This window comes from Mauremys mutica, chromosome 24, assembly GCF_020497125.1.
Source record: "Mauremys mutica isolate MM-2020 ecotype Southern chromosome 24, ASM2049712v1, whole genome shotgun sequence".
In the NCBI taxonomy this organism is placed as follows: Eukaryota; Metazoa; Chordata; order Testudines; family Geoemydidae; genus Mauremys; species Mauremys mutica.
The window spans coordinates 17,581,448-17,601,757 of NC_059095.1; the positions used below are offsets into that span (position 1 = coordinate 17,581,448).

Sequence of the window (20,310 nt, forward strand, 5' to 3'; positions counted from 1 at the left end):
ATCCGAAGAAGTGAGCTTTAGCTCACGAAAGCTCATGCTACAATAAATTTGTTAGTCTTTAAGGTGCCACAAGTACTCCTGTTTTTTATACGGTATGTGTATCCTTTCCGGAAAAACAAATCGGTTGCACCTGCTGCCAAGTTCTGTCAGGTAGCTTTGTAGAGAGGTGGTTCTGGGTGATTGGTTTTAAATTGTTGCATACCTCGCAGCCCTCTGCTAAGGTCCGAATTTGCCTACTCAGACTGGCCACCATATGTTGTGCTCATGCCCTGCACTTGCTTATGCCTTGGTGTCCATCATTGAACTGCAGAGCATCTCTTTCTGAAGTACTGCAAGGATAAAAATGTGCTGTCCTTTCAGAAGCAGGACATCAGCCATGTAAAGGTCATTCTGGTCCTGCCAATGTGCTAGTAGTCTGTTGGAAGTTACTCCTTTGACCCTGCCCTCTTTGGCAGAGTTGAGTCAGTTTCTGGCAAGTCTTATCCTTTAGTAGTTCATCTCTAATGTACTGAAGTCAGCCGGCAGATGCTGGAAATTGCTACCAGAACAAGGTCAATGCAGACTTTGACATCTTTCTATAAAGCCTTTTCTTCTTCTGTTGGTGCCTGCTTAATTATGGCTCTAGATAGAGCATCTGCTGCCATGAATGCTTTCCCTGGTATGTTCCCTGGTTCAATGTTGAAAAAAAAACAAAAAAATCCCCAGCATCAGTCATAATTGAAATCTTTGACTCCTAAGAGGAAGGTCATCCAGAGGTCTTGTATGAGTAATCTCACTAGGGGCTGGTGGTCTGTTTCTATGTTAAAATCCAAGAGAAACAGATATGCATTGAGCTGTTCACAGGAGATGTCTGTTTGTTTTTATTTAATGTGTTTTGTTGTGGGCTACCCCAGACCCACACATTGTGAGCATTAAGGAGATATCTTAAGGATTTTGTTAGGTGAACAAAATTTGTAAGAATTTTCCAAATTTGTCTTGCCCAGAAATCTTGTTACAGCAGAAACATGTTGGGATTTGGGTATGGTGAGTCATCCCTTCAGTTTCTCTGAATCTCGTTGAATTCCCTGTTTGCTAAATAGGTCTCCTACACATTTTATCTGCTGCTTTCCAAATTCACATTTCTCATTCAGAGTGAGGCCAGCCTGTTGGAAGCCTCTCAAAACTGCATGTAGTCACTGGTTCATTTTTATCTCTGCCATATACCAACACATCATCTGCATATCAAGGATATCACATTTGCCAGGGAAACCTGACACAATCTAAGGCCTTGGCTACACTGGCGCTTTACAGCGCTGCAGCTTTCTCACTCAGGGGTGTGAAAAAACACCCCCCTGAGCACAGCAAGTTACAGCGTGCAAAGCACCAGTGTAAACAGTGCCCCAGCGCTGGGAGCGCAGCTCCCAGTGCTGTAAGCCAATTCCCACGGGGAGGTGAAGTACCTGCAGCGCTGGGAGCCGCGACCACACTCGCACTTCAAAGCGCTGCCGCGGGAGCGCTGTACGGCTGCAAGTGTAGCCATACCCGAAGACTCTTTCTTGTAGAAGTATTCCGGCGCAGCCGTTCCCTTGGTCTCTCTCCTCCTATCTTTCCCCTCCAGATGCTGCTCTGGTTTGATGTCATTCTGTTTCAGTCTCTCCTCCTTCCCCTGGAGATACGAGTGTGGTCCCTCCACACATGCCCAGCAGCCTCACTTGCTAGCCCTGCTCTGTGCCACTTTTTGAGGGGATCAGAGCCAGTGTTAATGACTTTTACCAGGGCTTCAACAGATCAGGTTAATCTAGCATCATTATGTTTCCATCCAAACAGGGCAGGGTGATGCATCACACTCAGTGAAGCAGCAAAGGAGATTAGAGATCAGAATCCGTTGAAAACTTTTCCACCAAATTATAAATAGTATTTCAATTTCCTTCCCTGGAATATCCTTGGCACAACCCGAGCTCCATTCAATCAAAGACTAGCTCTGGTGTCGGCAGCTGCTGGCTCTCTCACTCTTTTCTGTCCCCCATGCTAAGAAAGCAGAGTGCATTATTATTAAATCCTTACTCCTAAGTGGTACAAGAACAAAATACAGCTTCCTCCATACATTATTCCTTTAAGGGGGCACTGTTGTGGTGCAGACAGACACACAGAGGCACAGCAGGGGACCCAGAGAACAGACTATGGTTCCCTTGCGTTCTGCTTTTACGACCTATTACAAGATGCTGCAAGCCTGTGACGTTGCACTCCATATGCTTTATGAAAATATGCTTATGTGAATATGATGTAATTGGAATATGCTTCATGCAAAAGGTCTCTTGTAAGGTATCATTACAAAGTTTATAATCTACTGAGTGTGTTCATCCTGTTTGTTTGCATGTATTATTTTTCTGTCTGGAGTTAGGAGAATAAGATATAAACTTGTATTACTGATGTAAACATTAAGTGGAAGCCATTAAGGGTGCTTCAGAATCAATGAACTGTAAATGACTCTGTTTACTTGAAAACCTTCCTGTGTACATGTGGGCCAGCCCAGGAAGACTGGAGGCTGGGGTCTCACAGTACATGTGACCATGTCACCTGATAATGAAATCCATCTTAAATCTGGTACTTTTCCATTTAGGAGGAGGGTGGGGACCCAGAGAGACAAAAGATTCCCGCCTTGGGCCACAGGTATAAAAGCGGGCGGAGCAGAACAAAAGGAGGTCAGTCATGAGAAAACCCCTAGTTATCACCTGAGATGGCTGTTGGAACTAACAAGGACTGTACTAGAGGAAAAGATTGGGCCCAGACTAGGAAGGAGTCTAGTCTGTGAAATAAGCTTATTGGAACATCTCTGAGGGTGAGATACTACCTGTAATCAGTTTCTTAATGTATTAGGCTTAGACTTGCATGTTTTGCTTTCTTTTGCTTGGTGACTTACTTTGTTCTATCTGTTATTACTTGAATCCACTTAAATCCTACTTTTTATACTTATAAAAATCACTTTTGTTTATTAATGAACCCAGAGTAAGTGATTAATACCTGAGGGAGCAAACAGCTGTGCATCTCGCTCTATCAGAGGGCGGACAATTTATGAGTTTACCCTGTATAAGCTTTATACAGAGTAAAACGGATTTATTTGGGGTTTGGATCTCATTGGGAACTGGGTGTCTGGGTGCTGGAGACAGGTGATCTGCTGAGCTGTTTTGGGCTAAAGTCTGCAGCTTTGGGGACGTGGCCTGGATCCTGGGTCTGCACTGCAGCAGGCTAGCGTGTCTGGCTCAACAAGACAGGGTTCTGGAATCCCAAGCTGGCAGGGAAAACGGGCTCAGAGGTAATTTCAGCACATCAGGTGACAGTCCCAAGGGGATCTCTGTGACCAAACCTGTCACAAAGCCCTAATCACCCTGCCCCACAATGCTGCAGCATTGCTAGGGCCTTACCTACAGTCATTGTTGCATCAATTTAGCAAAACTCATTTTTAAAATTGATTTAGGGAACCCATTGGAAAGCCCTGTGTGGTCACAAAGAGATTTTAACCTGGTTTATTGCCAGTTAGTTTAAATCAGTTAGTAATCACACTCCAGATAATCCAGGTTTAAGTCCATTTAAGAGTGCCCACAAAGGGGTTTGCACCGCATTAGCTAAACTGATTTTAATCTGGTGTAACTATGAAAACAGACAAGGACTGAGTTTCCCACACAGATCTGGTAACAACCCCCACCTCTTGCTAATATCTCCTCTTTACACCCACTCAAGCTCATCACAGAGTGATGTTGCAATTTTCCTTTTAGACTCATAGGCTTTGTGGTCAGAAGGGACACAGAGTTGCCAACTCTGACTGAAGCTATCCTGGGAGATTCCCGCCCCCAACATGATGTAATGTCATTCTCTTAAAATATCCTATTAAAATCTCCTGGATTGCTTTCAATAGGCACCAGGAGATCAATGGAGATTCTGAGAGACTCCAGGTCAATCCTGGAAGGTTGGCAACCCTAGACCACCATGATAATGTAGTCTAACCTCCTGCACATTGCAGGCCACAGAACCCCTTCTGGTATTGGTTTTGATTATGCTACATTATCACTGTGTGGTTGGTGCTTTTGGAACATGTTTGGAGACAGCTCCCTAACTCAGAGTTTATAATCCACGTAGAGAATGTGCAGATGAAAGGCTGCATGGACGGCGGTGGGCAAGAGGCTGAGGAATCAGTGTAGGAATGGCCCCTGTAGTTTAGGTTGCGTAACAGTATCCATTCACTCATGACTTTCTGAAGATTTGTTTAACTGTCTGAAACTTTTCTGTGCCTGAAGACGGATTCTACTGGGAAGTTTGAGCAGAAATAGTTCCGCCTTCTTTGAGTAGGAGAGAAAAAATTATGCTTCCTGAAATAATTAAAAAAAAAAAATCTTACAATATTTATTTGAGCAGCACTTCCACCATCCCAGCTGGAGCGGAGGTGGAATTTGGCTTGGACACAGACACCTCCCCAAAGAGGGGCACAAGGATATTCCTGTGAAAGCTTGCTTTGATTTTGCAAGCTGTGCATTTGCACTGCTCTTGTCACACAGTGAGCTCAGAAATGAGCAGCTGAGACATGCCAAGGCTGAGGTAATGCCCACCAATGCACAGTGCACTCTACTCCCCAGACTCTGGTCTCTGAGTGCAGCTACAGGAAAGCAGCCAACTAGGACAGGATCCAGATCTTGTCTGTGGGGTGCAGGAGGGAGTTTGGGGTTTGGGCTCTGGCTGGGCGGTGATTACCTCAGGCAGCTCCCAGAAATGGCTGGCATGTCCAACTCCTAGGCGGAGGGACCAGGGGGCTCTGTGTGCTGCCAGCACCCACTGGCATCTCCCCCGCAGTTCCCATTGGCCGTAATCCCTGGCCAATAGGAACTGCGGAGCCGGCACTTGGGGCAGGGGCAACCCGCGGAGCCCCCATGGCCACCCCTGCGCCTAAGAGATGGACATGTTGGCCCATTCCAGGAGCCACGCAGAGCCAGGGCAGGCCGGGAGCCTGCCAGCCCTGCTGCACCATCAACTGGACTTTTAGCACCTGGTCAACAGTGCTGACTGGAGCCACCAGCATCCCTATTCAGCCAGGCGTTCCAGTCAAAAACTGAATGCCTGGCAACCCTACCCGCACTGGACTGAGATTGCTCTTGCTTATTGTGCCGCCACTGTAATAGCCACTGACTAGTGTGAGAGCATGTGATGCTGGGCTGAGGAAGGGCAGGTAAACGCTACCAGCAGAATGGAGACCTAGAGGCAGCTCACAGCACTTCGTAGGCACCTCACAAAGGCTTACAGATGTCACCAAGGGATGGGGAGGATGGGCCCCACTAGGGAGATTTCTGCAATAGCGGTAACCCCAAGCACTCAAAAATCATCAGTCAGCCTCCCAAAATCATGATATTACTAAAATAACAAGTGTGGATTCTGTTTATTCACCTTCCAGCTCCTAAGTTTTTAGGGGGTCGCCTTTTCCAATTGTTCTCCACCCCAACAAGGGCTAGACACACTTCTTAATGAAAGCTGAGATTTCACCATGATCCCAGGACTCCAGGCGCAGAGGCTTTACAAAACCACCAAACATTGTGTAACTGATGATGAAATTGCAAGAGATGCCAGATTTCACAGGACACGGCTTGAGGGGAAGGTGGCTGTGATCAAAGCCAGGCTGCTGAGGACCAGGCCTGCCAGTGCCTTGGCTGCCTCAGCTCACTTCTCCCCCAGCAATGGAGGGCCAGACACTGCTCACCGTCACAGGTGCAGCCCCACTGCGGTGCAGGGAAGCAGCCACACAGAATCACAGATGGGCAGGAGAGGCCCCCTAGGTCTAGTCCATCTCTTGGCCAGGGAAGGGCTGTCCCCTCCAGCACTTTGCTTCCATAGTATGCTGAGGCGGTTACTGCAAAGTGATGAGAGGCCGTCTGCCCTCCCACGGGGCTGAGCCCAGGGCCCCAGCACTACCAGGCCAGGGGGAGCAGTGGGGCTGCAGCACAGCTACTCTTTCTCCAGAGACAAATGTGCTGCCTCCCCGGCCCCCAGCTAGCTGCGGGATGCGTTCCTTCCCATGGTCACCACCATGCGGTACCAGCAGGGACACGCAACTCGGGGAGCCTGGCTCCCTCCCAAGTGGGCTTTATTGTCTCCTCCCAGCATTTGACTGGATTTCTAGCAGGGTCTGGTGATGCTGCCGCACAGCAGCAATCCTGGACTCCCAGAGCATGCGTCGCCTCATGGCACAGTGCATGCAGAGATCGAGCACCTTGCACTGGGCTTGCTGCTAGGAAGTTGCATGTGACAGATGCAGACAGCAGCGACGAAGTTTGGAGATGCAGAATCACAGCCACTGAGCACAAGCAATCCAGTCGTTATGGAGGGACTGTGGAAAGTCCCAGGACATTAGACAGGGGAGTCTAGCAAATTGTATGGAGGAGCCATGAGTCTCCCCGCAGACAGCCCCTCACAGCAGGCACGTGGCACAAGGCAGACACAGGGAGGGAGAGGAAGCACAGACATGGAGAGGGAGTGACGGGCTCAGGGTCACACAACAGGTCAGTGCTGGAGGTGGAATAGAGGTGACTCCCAGCCCAGTGCCCTGTCCAGCCTACCATGCTGCCTCCAGTCCTAACTGCCGTTCCCAGGGCCCTTGGAAGCAGTTGTTTTAAGGATGGACTGGGTGGCTTCACAAGCATCTTTGTTAACTCACTCTTCAATTCCCTCAGCTGAGTAACTTCCTGTCCCAGTGGTTTGCTGTACTGGAGATTCTCTTGTTGCTCTATAACGTCTTCATCAGAGACCTGACCCTCTGCTAACAGACCACAAATACCTCCACCCTGATATAATGCTGTCATCGGGAGCCAAAAAATCTTACCACATTATAGGTGAAACCGCGTTATATCGAACTTGCTTTGATCCACTGGAGCGCGCAGCCCTGCCTCCCCCGGAGCACTGCTTTACCGCGTTATAGCCGAATTCGTGTTCTATCGGGTCGCGTTGTATCAGGGTGGAGGTGTACAAAGCTCTTGGGGCAGGAATTTCCCCATCACCCTATTAATTCCAGAAGAACAAATCGGTTGCACCCGCTGCCAAGGTAGCTTTGTAGCTATTAATTCCTCTGCTACTTCACAGTTTTAATTACATATCATCTCCTCTCCGGCGGTGCCAAAACAATCTACCATAGTGATGTATGGTGGTTATAATAATAATAATAATGCTGCTGCTTAGCGTTTACACAGCACTTTACACCTTCAAGAGCTTTACAAGCATGGTACCAACACAGTGATCCTCCGTGTCATGCCCACCTGGGCCCCCAACCAGTCAATACTGGGGAAAAGTCACATTTCTATTACTGTAAAAGCAGCAAAGAGTCCTGTGGCACCTTATAGACTAACAGACGTATTGGAGCATGAGCTTTGGATGCATCCAACGAAGTGGGTATTCTAGACCATCCCTGACAGGTCTTTGTCCAACCTGCTCTTAAAAATCCCCAATGATGATGATTCCACAACTTCTCTAGGCAATTTATTTCAGTGCTTAACCACTCTGACAGTTAGGAAGTTTTTCCTAATGTCCAAACTAAACCACCCTTGCTGCAGTTTAAGCCCATTGCTTCTTGTCCTATCCTCAGAGGTTAAGAAGAACAATTTTTCTCCCTCCTTCTTGTAACAACCTTTTATGTACTTGAAAACTTATGTCCATTCTCAGTCTTCTCTTCTGCAGACTAAACAAACCCAATTTTTTCCAATCTTCCCTCACAGGTCATGTTTTCTAGAACTGGACACAATACTCCAGATGAGGCCTAATCAGCAGGGAGTAGAGCAGAAGAATTACTTCTTGTGTCTTGCTTAGAATACTCCTGTCGCCCTGTATGTAATTCATGAGTGATTGGTCAGTGCGCTCATGTGTTTAGCTGGGAGTGAATTTGCATGCTAAAGTCTGTGTAAGCAGGCCAGGTGTGGCAGTTCTAACAGCAAAGCAGTGTCAAAGGCATCCCCAGCTAGAGAGTTACAGGAACACAGCTGTTCAACAGTCCAGATTGTACCCTGGGTAACATCACATTAAGGCTGCTAGTGGGTACAAAGGTTAAACATCATTCCAAACCTTTCTGGATAGGTAGGTCATTGTTGTCATGGAGTCCAGAATGGCTTTGTCACAGGGTCCACTCACTGCTGGTGGTGCCTCTTCCTGGCAGTCCTGGGAATTAGCTCTGGCCAGCCATTGTGACCTCCTCTGGCAGTCTCTCCCGCTGTCCTCCCATCCTACGGACCCCCTCTCTCTCCAGGAACCACAGCCTCCTCTTCGCAACTCAGTCCTCCAGCCAGGCCACTGCATGGTTCCCCCTTCTGTGGGGCGGAGGGTGCATAGCAAAGTCTTTCCAGAACAAATCAGGCAGTCCACTGTCCTCTGCCTCAGCGGTGCCACATCCCCAGTGGCTAGTAGGGGAACCAGGGCATGCCCTCTACTCTGGGTTCCAGCTCAGGGGCCCTCTGGTCAGCAGCCAAGGCCTGCACTGTTCTACCTTGCTGCTTTCTCCAGAGCCTTTCCTATCTTCACCTCTCTCTGGGCTCACCAGCTTCCCAACTCCCTCCTCTCAGGGAGTAACTGTGGACTACTCTTGATAGTCCAGAACACACCTTCCTCCTCCCAGGGAGTGACTGCAGCCTGCCTCCTGCAGCCCCTTCTGTAGCCAGCTTCCTGGCTAATATAGGCCCCCACAGCTAAGCCTGCTTCCAATCAATTCCCTGCTCCCTGGCTCCTCCTCCAGGTGCAGCCTGTGGAGTTAATTAGCCCATGTGGCCATTTTACACCCTTCCAGTCTGCGTGGGATGGACACCCCATCACAGGCTTCTATAAACTCTATTCTCTATGCTGGGGTTTGTACTGACTTTTCTTCATTTATTAACACTCCCAAGCCTGGGAAGAGAAAAAAGATCTGCTGAATGCTGTTTGCTACTTGTAGAAAGGAGCTCCTGCAAAACAGCCAGTCATCCAAATACGTGAACACTTGGACTCCCGTTCTTGTGCGGTAGGTAGAGGTAGATCTGTGAGCATACAGGGAAGCCAAGAGGAGAAATTCACTACAGGTGCTCAGACAGTGCAGTTATGAGCAGTATGGAAAAACCCAGGAGGAAATAAATCATTCCACACTGAGTACAGGGTTTGGATGGTGGCAATAAACAAGACAGGGGCCACATGCTGATTGATAAGAAATAAAGAACAGTGACATCTGCGACAGTGCCACCCATAAGGCTTTATGGAAATGTGTACATATGCTGTGTAACATCTCTGTAAAGGTTATGATCTACTGAATCTATTAATCCTATTTGTATGCATGTATTATTTTTGTATTTGAAGTTATGAATATTGACTGCATACTTGTTTGATTTTAAGTAGGCTGTAGTGAAGCAGTTGGTCAGTGTAAAGGAGTGGACTCACTTCTGCAGCGCCTCCTGCTAGTCATCCATGGGAATTAGCTCTCCCAGAGTCCTGGAGCGCCCCCTGCAGGCTGGTGATCCACCTTACCGCTGGCCCCCGTATCCCTCCCAGGACCCCGGTGCCCCTTTCTCTGGGTTGCTGTCCCCCTGGCAGTACCGCCACACTCTGGGTCTCTCCACCCAGGGGAACCCCCACCCACTAACCCCACCTCGCCTCTGTGTAAGGCTACTGCCAGTCACCATCTAGCCCCACTCCCTGGGGCAGACTGCAGTGTCAGCCACTCATCACAGGCAAGGGTGGGTTGGACCTGCTGCCTCTTTCTATAGCTGGGCTGCCCCGGTACTGGTCTTAGGCCCTCAGCTAGGCTCACAGCCTGGGGCTTTCCTAGGCCAGAGCTCCCCAGCTCCTCTAGCCTTCCCCCAGCCCTGCACCACTCCCAGTACCCCGCTCAGCTCCCTAGCAGCTAGGCCCTTCTCCCTCTGCTTGTAGAGAGAGTCCGGAACTTCTAGCTGCCCTGGCCTTCTTATAAGGCCCAGTTAATCTGCTTGGGGCGTGGCCCCAGCAGCAGCCACTTCCCCCAGTCAGGGGTGGGGGGGGCTTTGCTCCCAGCCCCAGCCCTCTCCTGGGCTGTTTCAAGTCCCGCAGGGCAGGAGCAGGTAACCACCCCGCTACAGTCAGCTTCCTAGGGGGATAGCTCAGTGGTTTGAGCATTGGCTTGCTAAACCCAGGGTTGTGAGTTCATTCCTTGATGGGGCCACTTAGGGATCTGGGGCAAAAATCAGTACTTGGTCCTGCTAGTGAAGGCAGGAGGCTGGACTTGATGACCTTTCAAAGTCCATTCCAGGAGATTAATGATTTTTTTTTTTTTTTTTTTACAGTCAGCTTCCCGAGAAAAAAGCTATTCTCAGTAAGTGCCCAGTCAAAAAACACTTAAGCCAACAATGAATTTAGAGACACCAATCCACATCCGGGCTTTCCCAGGAATGTGGCTTGGCTGGGCGGAGACCCCCTCCACTTTGTCTTCAGCTCGCTAAAGAGAAAGCCTCTCCACCCCCAAAGATACCTGAAAGAAACTGGAACAAAGGACAGTGACTGCGAGGGGTGTAAGTGATTGCTGGACCCAGACTAAAAGAAGATTAGTCTGTAAAAGGAACCGTTCTGGAACTGGTGAGGAGCTTCTGTATTTGATAAAATTGCTTCTTACTTATTAATTAACCCAGAGTATGTATTAATACCTGGGGGGGGGGGGCAAACAGCTGTGCATATTTCTATCAGTGTTATAGAGGGAGAACAAAATATAAGCTTTATACAGGGTAAAATGGATTTATTTGGGTTTAGACCGCATTGGGAGTTGGGCATCTGAGTGTTATAGATGAGAGCACTTCTGTAAGCTGCTTTCAGTTAAGTCTGCAGCTTTGGGGCAAGTAATTAAATAAATATAAAATATATGGAGATATACCTATCTCATAGGTGTGGAAGGAACCTTGAAAGGTCATTGAGTCCAGCCCCCTGCCTTCACTAGCAGGACCAAGTACTGATTTTGCCCCAGATCCCTAAGTGGCCCCTTCAAGGATTGAACTCACAACCCTGGGTTTAGCAGGCCAATGCTCAAACCACTGAACTATCCCTCTCCCCCTGGGTCTATGCCGGAGCAGATGGTCATGTCTGGCTCAGCAAACCAGGGCACTGGGATCCCAGGCTGGCAGGAAAAGCAGGGGCAGAAGTAGTCTTGGCACATCAGGTGGCAGCTCCCAAGGAGGTTTCTGTGATCCAACCCGTCACAATGTCATTCTCAGAGCATCATCCATCATGTGCACTGAATAAGGTGGGGGTCATGTGGAAAACACAATCTGTGGCCATATAATTAAAGACCATATCCCAGTGCACACGCACAAGGAGGTAGAGTTAAGGTTGCACAGGTGACCTTAATACTGGTATTTCCTAACTTATGAATGTTTGGTTTTGCTCTAATGTAGTTTTTTCCTTCCCTATGTATATAACCAGCACCTTTCCCCCCTTCTAGGCTCTGTGGAAGGCAGCAGACCAAGACCAGATCCTTTGAGGTTTAGTGCTGCTCTCTGCTCCTCCAAACTATAGGCGGCATGTGATAAATAACGAACAACAACACAGGGCTTTTCTGAGGACTGTACAAACATGGTATATTATTCCTCACAGTCTCCAGGAGGAACTAACACTGCCATTAATTATTATTTGTATAACCATAGCACTTAGGAGCACTAGTCCAGAACCAGGATCCCATGGCGCTAGCTGCTTGTAGTAGGATGGTCCCCTGCTCCTGTCCTGAAGGGTTAAAAAGAGCCCTGGAAGGGGGCTGTGGCTGGAGAAAGCAGCTTTTAGGCTGGGCTGATTGGGGGAAGTGGCTGCAGCTGGGGGCCTGGGGCCATGCCCCAAACAGACTCAGCTGGCCCTATAAAGGCAGAGAAGCCAGGGGCAGACAGGAGTCTTCCTCTGCCTGTAGAGGGAGATGGGCCTGGCTGCAGGGAGCTAGAGACAGGGTACCTGAGGAAGCAGGGCTGGGGAAAGGCAGAGGAGCTAGGGAGCTCCATCCTGGAAAGCCCCAGGCTGCGGCCTAGCATAAGGCCAAGAGGTACTGGGAGTTGCAGGGGGCAGCCCACAGGTAGGCAAAGGCAGCAGGTCCAAACCCCTTTGCCTATGATGAGTGGCTGATACTGCAGTCTGCTCCAGTGAATGCGGGCTAGATAGAGACTGGGCAGTAGCCAAAACTGAGGCAAGGTGGGAATAGTGGGTGGGGGTTCCCTGGGGAGAGGAGACCCTGAGAAAAAGGGGTTACTGCCAGGGAGCAGCACCCCATGTAAAAGGGCACTGGGTACAGGGAGGGATCACCAGCCTGAAGAGGGCGCTCCAGAGCTGGAATGAGCTAATTCCTGGAAGAAACCAGCAGGAGGCACCGCAGGGGTGAGTCTACACTGCTATGCACACGCACCCCAAAAAGACAGTGCCTGCTATTTTATCACTGGGGTAAATGGAGAAAATAATTGATTTGCCCAAGGTGACACAGGACTAGAACCAAGGCGTTCTATCGAGGAAGCTACTGCCTAGTTCCCTAGATCAAAGGTTCTCAAATTATCTCTCAACATGGAGCGTACCTTTCAAGTATCTTCTCTCCTGTTCATGCTCACATGCCAGCTTCCCAACCCCTGTGACTCAATCACAAACATCCTTGAGGCAATTCCAGCATTCTTTACGTGGAGAAGTAATACTAGAAAAACATTTTATCTTCTTTCAGTAGGATTTAGCAGCTAGAAATCAGGAGGAGAAGCCAGCACCATATGAACAGTTGATTCTACACAGGCCTCTGCCAAGGGCTTCATGGAGTACAGTTTGGAAACCAGGGCACAGAGTCTGCTAGGCAAGAACCTCATGGTCCATGTGGTTCAGTTTTCCCAACTTGTAAAATGGGGAGAATCAGAATAGTACTTTACGCTTACACCATGTTGGCTGATATGCCGGGGGACTGAACTGGGGACCTTCAGAACTAACAGACCGAGTCTTTACAGCTTGAGCTAGAGAGACAAGGTTGCCTACTGGGGGGCTCAAACAGCTCATATGCTCTGTGGATTGACACAGAGGGGAAGACATGACACCTTCATTGTGCAGTTATAATAGCATTTTTCCATCTGCAGGTCTGAAATCTTTTCGCAAATGTGGTTAAACGTTACTAATCCTGTTCAGAGGATCAGATGTGGGCTTGCCATGCACCTTGGGCAGTGATGTGCACCAGTAGGAAGTGAAACACTACTGAATTAGAACAGAAAGATTTCACTTTCAGTTTGCGCTGTATAAATGATTGCACAGGGTTAGGCAGGGAACCAAGACTAAGGCCTAGACAGTTAATTTGCAATTCGCCTGGGGGCACCACAGTGATGGAAAGACATGGGCTCAGCTGACTACAGAGCTGGAGTCTAGTCCCAGATCTGCCTTGGGCTTAACCCCTCTTTGCCTGTCATTATCTTGACATGATCTTCTCTCAAGAGGTGGGTAAAAGCCTCACTAAATAAGCAATGAGTTCACTTGTTGAGCTCACAGTTGCGTTAAGGCCAGCGCGTGGGAATGGTGGGCACAGAATAAGTAGCTTCCAGCCCTGTATCAACCCCCAGACCAAGCAGGTATTTTGACGAGAAGGAAAAGAACCCTTTTGCTGTAGGTGTTTTAGGCTGGTTGGGAGCAATTGAGAGGACTAGTCATTCACCCACACAGTTAAATAGCTGCACATACATGCACAGACACACTGGGGCTCACATCCCCGCTTAAAACTTAACACACAGCTACAGCACAGTTCAGAATGCTCTACACTCAGCCAAGCTCCCCTTAGACCTCAGGGACTATAGATGCCTAGAGAGGTATCTGTTTTTGAGATTTCTTTCCCAACCTCACTCAAGAGGTCACAACAATTCTTAAAAATACCAAATTTTCTTCCCTACCCTCTTTAAGCTTAAAAAACAGCTGCATGTTTTTTGATCAAACTAACTAAAAAGAATTAATTCATCTTGGGATAGAGACCAGGGATAGAAAGTTTCATCCCAAAGAACAGTGTTTCAAAAAGTTCTGAGAATCTGAAAAGGGAAACTGTTTGTTTTACAGCCTTAATTAGAGCAGATGCTACCTGGATAATCTAACATTACGTCTATAGTGCTCTGGGCCCAGAAGTAGGCGATAAGGTGCAAAGAACAAACACATGATATTATACCTGCTTCTAAACCACAAGCATAAAAACTAATCCAGGACCAACAGTGCTTATTCTACAAACACAACAAGGGGAAAAAAAGCTTTTAGAGGCTTTTGAAGAGGGTTGGGAATGCTGATGAGTGTTAGACCTTTGAGGCAGAGTTTGCGTTCTCTGTTTGGCACTTTCTAGATTGTGAAGTGCCAGGCACTACTGGGAGAACAATGATACAACTGTCTCAGCACATGCTCAAAACTAAAGTCTCTGTGAGCCACACCGGGAACGTCCACTGGCCACATGTTGGCTCCCAGTTGCGGGGCCCAAATTGCCAACAGGGGAAACAGACTCACCTTTCAAAGAGGTACCGGATAATAATCAAGAGCAGGGCACAGGGGATGCTGAGCAGGAGGTCTTGAGGCTGAGGGTAATGGATGTCCTCAGATTCCTTCATGTCTTCCCAGGTGATTCCTGGGGGAAGCCAGTACTCATGCCACCATAACCATTCATTCAAAGAGTGCATCATCCTGGAAGAGAAGGAGACCAGAGTGAGTTTGAGGATATTCTAGCAGACAGCAAACCAGTCAGCACAGGCCAGTGAAGCAGGCAAGGATTACATCAGAGCTGAGCATGCACCTGGCTATGAAAGGAGGAGAGGGGCGGGGACATACCGACACAAGATATTTGTAATCCACTAGCACATTTTCAATCAGACATTTTGCAAGCACTGGTTACTGGCAGAAGGCCTAAAATGCTGAAATGAAATCAAATGCCTTAAAACTCAGCAGAACAAGGGCTGTCATTATTCCCAGCATGAAGCACCAGTCATTTTATATTTTAACACTGAATCCATGATTCCAAACACATTTGGAGAGGCTTTCCCTCCACCAGGCAGTGAGGTGCCCCATCCCCAGTGTCCATCCCACTGCAGTGCCTGCCAACAGATCTCCTTTTATCTGTATACTTCCTCCCTCCTGGGCCTTTTGATCTCTCATTTCTTTTATCATAGAATCATAGGACTGGAAGGAACCTCGAGAGGTCGTCTAGTCCAGTCCCCTGCACTCAAGGGAGGACTAAGGATTATCTAGAGTTAGACCATCCCTGATAGGTGTTGTCCACCCTGCTCTTAAAAATCCCCAATGATGGAGATTCCACACCCTCCCTAGGCAATTTATTCCAGTGCTTCACCCCCCTGACAAGTCCTGTGCTTTGGATGATTTTGTTAGTTGTTTTTAAAAAGCCTCATCATTATGTTTTATTAGCACTCTCATTTTACACACACAATGGAGGTGCCAGTACCAAGACTAATTAAAGCTGCTCTAAATTTGCCCTTAAAACAGGAAGAAATCTATTTTGTGCTTTAATGATTAAATTGAATCCCCACATTTGGCACAGGAATTCTTCCAGGAAAGACTGAATTTTCTATACAATTTTAAAGAAAACGATGAAGGCTATTATTCCATCCCTCTAGTGCACGGAGACCTGTGAACTGTCACCCTCTAGAACAGGGGTCTCAAACACGCGGTCCGCAGGCAGCCCATGAGGTTATTTTCTGCGCACCTCCCCCAGCGTTTACCTAGAGCAGCTCTGGCCCGGCACGCACCGGGGGCAGGGCAGGCTCCCTGCCTGCCTGCCCTGCCCCCGTGCCACTCCGGGAAGCAGAAAGAACCTGGGGGAAGAGAGGCGCTGGGGGGTGTGTGTCGATGTCGCTTCAGGCACCGCCCTCAGCATCTCCCATTGGCCGGGAATGGGGAACCGCGGCCAATGGGAGCTGCTGGGGGAGGTGCCTGAAGCGACATCGACACACACACCCCAGTGCCTCTCCTCCACCACAGTCCAGCCACTTCCCAGAGCGTCACGGGGACAAGGCCGGCAGGCAGGGAGCCTGCCCTGCCCCCGGTGTCTGCTGGACCAGAGCCCGCGCCCCGAGCCCCTCCTGCAATTGAACCCCCTGCCCCTTGCCACACTCTGCACCCCGAACCCCTGCCACACCCCTCCTGTACCCCAACCCACTGCCCTGAGACCCCTGCTGCACCCCCAACCCCCTTCCCTGAGTGGCCTGCCGCACCCTGCACCCGACCTCCTGCCCTGAGACCCCTGCCGCACCCCACACCCCAACCCACTGCCCTGAGACCCCTGCCACATCCCTCATACCTCCTGCACCCCATACCCCAACTCTCTAGAGCCCCTGCCACACCTCACAGCCCTCCTGCACCCCCTGGGGGCAGGGAGGGGGCGGAGTTGGGGTGGGGATTTCGGGGAAGGGGTGGGAAGAGGTGGGGGCAGGGGCTTGGCCTCATGGAAGGGGTGGAGTGGGGGCGGGGCCGAGGGCGGCGGGGGTGGGGAGGTGTCAGTGATGTGGCCCTCAGGCCAATGTACTAGTCCTCATGTGGCTCTTGTGGTCATTGGAGTTTGAGACCCCTGCTCTAGAACATGCATTTCACCGTAGGTGGTTCACTGGTCTAAGTACAGCCAATCATCACACAGGCGGGTAGGGAAGGGGTAGGGAAGCAAGGTACACTCAGATCACTGGAATTACCATGCCCAGCCATACAGCAAACACTGTTTTACAGAAACCCAAGGGAAGGTGGAAGCAACCCAAGCATGAGCAACGGCAGTACAGGACTCCCAACCAGAAAGGACCTAAACCCTAGCCCACTTCCTGCCAGCAGCAGTGCAGAGTAGATCAAGTACCGAAGAGAAATTTGCTTTTAGAGGCAATTTTCACCAGATGTTTCCTTCTTAGTGCGAGGACATGGCTGATTCTGGAAGTGTGCAGGATCTGACTGTTCCTCTTGGTCTGGAAATTACCATTCAGCTCATTCAACTCCTTGGGCCTGGCCATGACTGTAAAACCAGGATCTTGTTAATTCCAGTCATGACTTTCCTGTTTTTCCTGGAGCATTCATGGCACAGCCCAGTGTGGACTATGAGGGAGGCTGGCTACAAACAGATTAGGCAGACCCTGCCACCATGTGCTCCATCAATAAGGGCTTTCCTTGATGAGCGGGAGGATGGGACTTCTGGTAGCCACAGCCTCTAAGGCAGGAACCACCTTTCAGGGCTAAACTGCTTGATATGCTGTGACTGTATTGGCTCTTTGCATTTGGGTACAGGATCCCTTTATCCAGGTCACGTGGCAAACAGGGTAATGATGCTGACCATGACAGAATCCAACTCCCATCATACCCATCTTCACCTCATTGCTAATAACATTATCTGTTCTTGTTGGGAGCCTGTGTACACTGAGGCCACCTCAGCCGTCTCCTTGCTCAGGCCGCAGGTCAGTGCTTTCTTTTCTGGTCATTATTTTACTCCGATTCTCTGCTGGTTTTTGCCAGCAGGCCTCTAGGGCTATTTCCAATGGACCACCCAGCGTGTGGCCCTCCCACACAATGTCTACAGCTCTGCTGGAAAGATTTTGTGGTGGCTGCTGCTGTTTGCATGCCTACACTAGAGGAGCTGCTGGGCTGTGTATGTACAACACTCAGGAGAGCAGAACATGATGCATCTGAAGAAGTGGGTTTTTTACCCATGAAACTTATGCCCAAATAAATCTGTTAGTCTTTAAGGTGCCACCGGACTCCCTGTTGCCTTGTCAGGACACATTCTACCCACGGATTAACCCTCACTATGAGGGATGTTACCCAGCTGGAGAGAGATTTCTCTCTGTCCCTAACAGATCTGCAATTCTGTTGCTAGTACGCACAGCTCAGTAACATCACAGCACTGAGTTATGGAAGTGAGACTCAACAGGCTTAGAAGGGTGTTCCTTCCAGGACTACCTAGGAGCTCTCTTCACAATGGTAGCAGAGCAAAAGCAGGATGATGCTCTCTGCTCTCAAGACAGGCACACGTCATCCCCATGTCACACAGCATCTGTCAGGGCCTCAAGGGACCTTTGGCTTTCGGAGGTCTGTAAGTTAACAGGGTGCTCATGTTGGACTTGTCTCTATTCACAGAGGTCGGATGCCCTCAGAGGAGTCTGTCTCCAGGTGGCCTAGCTTGAATTGGTGCCTGGACTGGAACAAGCCAGTAATCTCCCTCCACCTTCTCTCCTAGCCTAGGTCTGTGGTGTAAGGAGTGGCCTGAGGGAGGAGAGGAACTAGCACTGAGCCTGCAGCACCAGCCAGCAGCACTCGGTGATGAGGCTGCGGATGATAAAAGGCCTCCTGACCAACGATCTCATTGTGGTCAGGTCTGGTGTTTGCCTCTTGCAGACTGTGTGTGGGGTGCCTAGCACAGGACTGAGCCAGGCTGGCTGCAGGCGTCTTGTGACCTGTGCTCTGGGTGGGCTACATTTCCCAGGGCTGCTTGGGGTGGGGATAAGCACTGGGTGTGATAAGCTGGGGCACTGCAGGGACGAGCCAGGCCCGCCGCACAGGCTCAAGGTGAAATCTGCCTGACACGCCAGCACTGTGCTGGCCAGGAGTAAAGCTGGTGAGATCTCCCTCCAGAGTGGAGAGCCGGGCAGGAGGCAGGTTGTTTGGGGATGTGGCTCCCATGGCAGGGTTTAGCCCCAATCTGCTTCCCGCAGGGAAGGCAGGAGGGGGAGAGTGGGGAGCTGCTGCCTGGGTTAGGGCTTTAGAGCATGCAGTGCTGAGCTGGTTTCAGGCAGCAGGGGAGCCTCCCTCTCTGCAACTTCCTGTTGGGGGGGGAGTGGAGCAACCAAGGCATCCTGTCACTGCTCGGCTGCACAGCCGGCCTGCTCCCAATGCCTGGAGAGATACCGGCTCTAACAAAAGGAGCTGCCCAGGCAGCCCTGGAGAAGAACGCTGCTCCCGCTCTGCAGTGTCACCCAGGGCCCGTGCACAGCGGGGTCAGGTCACTGCACACAGATGGCTGGTGTGCCAGGAAAAGTGTCATGCTTCTGGTGCGCTGAGCCCTGAATGGGACAGCCCCTCTGCAGGATGTTACACACCCGAGGGGGGAGCTTCAGGGGAGAACAGGGGCACAAGAAGATGCACATGGGCAATAAAGGTGATGACTAGCAAGAGAAACACCAGACTCCACACCCTGGCTGACCACAGTGAGGTCACTGCTCAGGAAGTTACACTCGGTTGCACACAGATACCGTTAAAGGGTGTGGGAGCAGGGCAGATTGGCGGGGGGGTCAGTTTGTTTGTTTTCTTTCTGGTTTACTTCATTACAGATATTAGGACTTGACTGTCCCCTTCCACCAGTGAACTAAGAATAAGTGGAACAGTGACATCACAACAGACCAACCCTGAGCTGCAGCCATCACAGAACTCAACTGAGAGGGCAGGGAAACCCAGCCAGGCTGAAGATGGCCTGCCAGCAGCAGTTCAGAGACTTGGCCTTTCTTGAGGTTTTGCCTGGTGGAGAAAGGGGCCTGAATGGGTTTACAAACAGAAAAATATTTTTTCCCCTGGGAGAAATTCAGGTTCTCTCTGGCAGACTGTACGGACACTTGGAGCATTAGGAGGAGGTTTGTGACATCACAAGTACCAGGGAAGTGAAACCTGATGAACTGAAAGGATTGAGAATATAATTCAGATAGCTAGCTTTTAACAGCAATCAAATACCTGAACAACAGTAGGGAGAAAAGCTTTCCAAGTGAAAGATTCAACAGCCATCCCCTGCAGTTAAGAGACAACAGAGCTTCCAGTATCAGAGGGGTAGCCGTGTTAGTCTGGTTCTGTAGAAGCAGCAAATAATCCTGTGGCACCTTATAGACTAACAGACGTTTTGCAGCATGAGCTTTCGTGGGTGAATACCCACTTCTTCGGATGCAAGAAGAAGCTTCCAGGCCACTTGTGTGGGGCCCCCAGCATAACCAAGGAGGAGCAGACTTCCCCAATCCCCAACATTCCTAAATATAAAAACCAAGCAGAACATTAAAAATAAAAAATGTTCAGGCCTTCTCCATCCACCAGAAACAGCAACAACAAAGGGAAGTAACCCCCACGTTCCCCTTTTCCTTGCAGGTGATGTTTAAACTGGGTGTTTCAATGCAATAGCCTATCATTCTTGGTTCTATTATATACTCTGGGTTTTGCCCCAGGGATCAGTATTCTATTTTTGCTATGATGTTTAGGCCTATCTGGTATCAGTAAATTTGTTCAGATATTTATTGGGTTAAGTTATTCTGCAGGTATTAAAAACAGCATTTTTTTAAAATGACTCAATAACATGAGTAACCAAGCAGCTCTATTTTCTGCTTGTATAATTGTTTTAAAACCTGT

The 20,310-nt window shown here is 49.5% G+C and overlaps 1 protein-coding gene across 1 annotated transcript in view; it reads right to left on the reverse strand.

Annotated features, from left to right (window-relative positions):
• Positions 1 to 19,727, reverse strand: part of LOC123355918 (ceramide synthase 2-like) — a 95,680-nt gene extending 75,953 nt beyond the window's left edge. The window contains exons 1-2 of the mRNA XM_044998783.1: positions 19,651 to 19,727; positions 14,458 to 14,631 (exon numbers count right to left, since the gene is read on the reverse strand). Coding sequence (XP_044854718.1) covers positions 14,458 to 14,630 — 173 coding nt within the window. The 5' untranslated portion in view covers position 14,631; positions 19,651 to 19,727. The remainder of the gene's footprint in view (positions 1 to 14,457; positions 14,632 to 19,650) is intronic.
• Between the last annotated feature and the right edge of the window lie 583 nt (positions 19,728 to 20,310).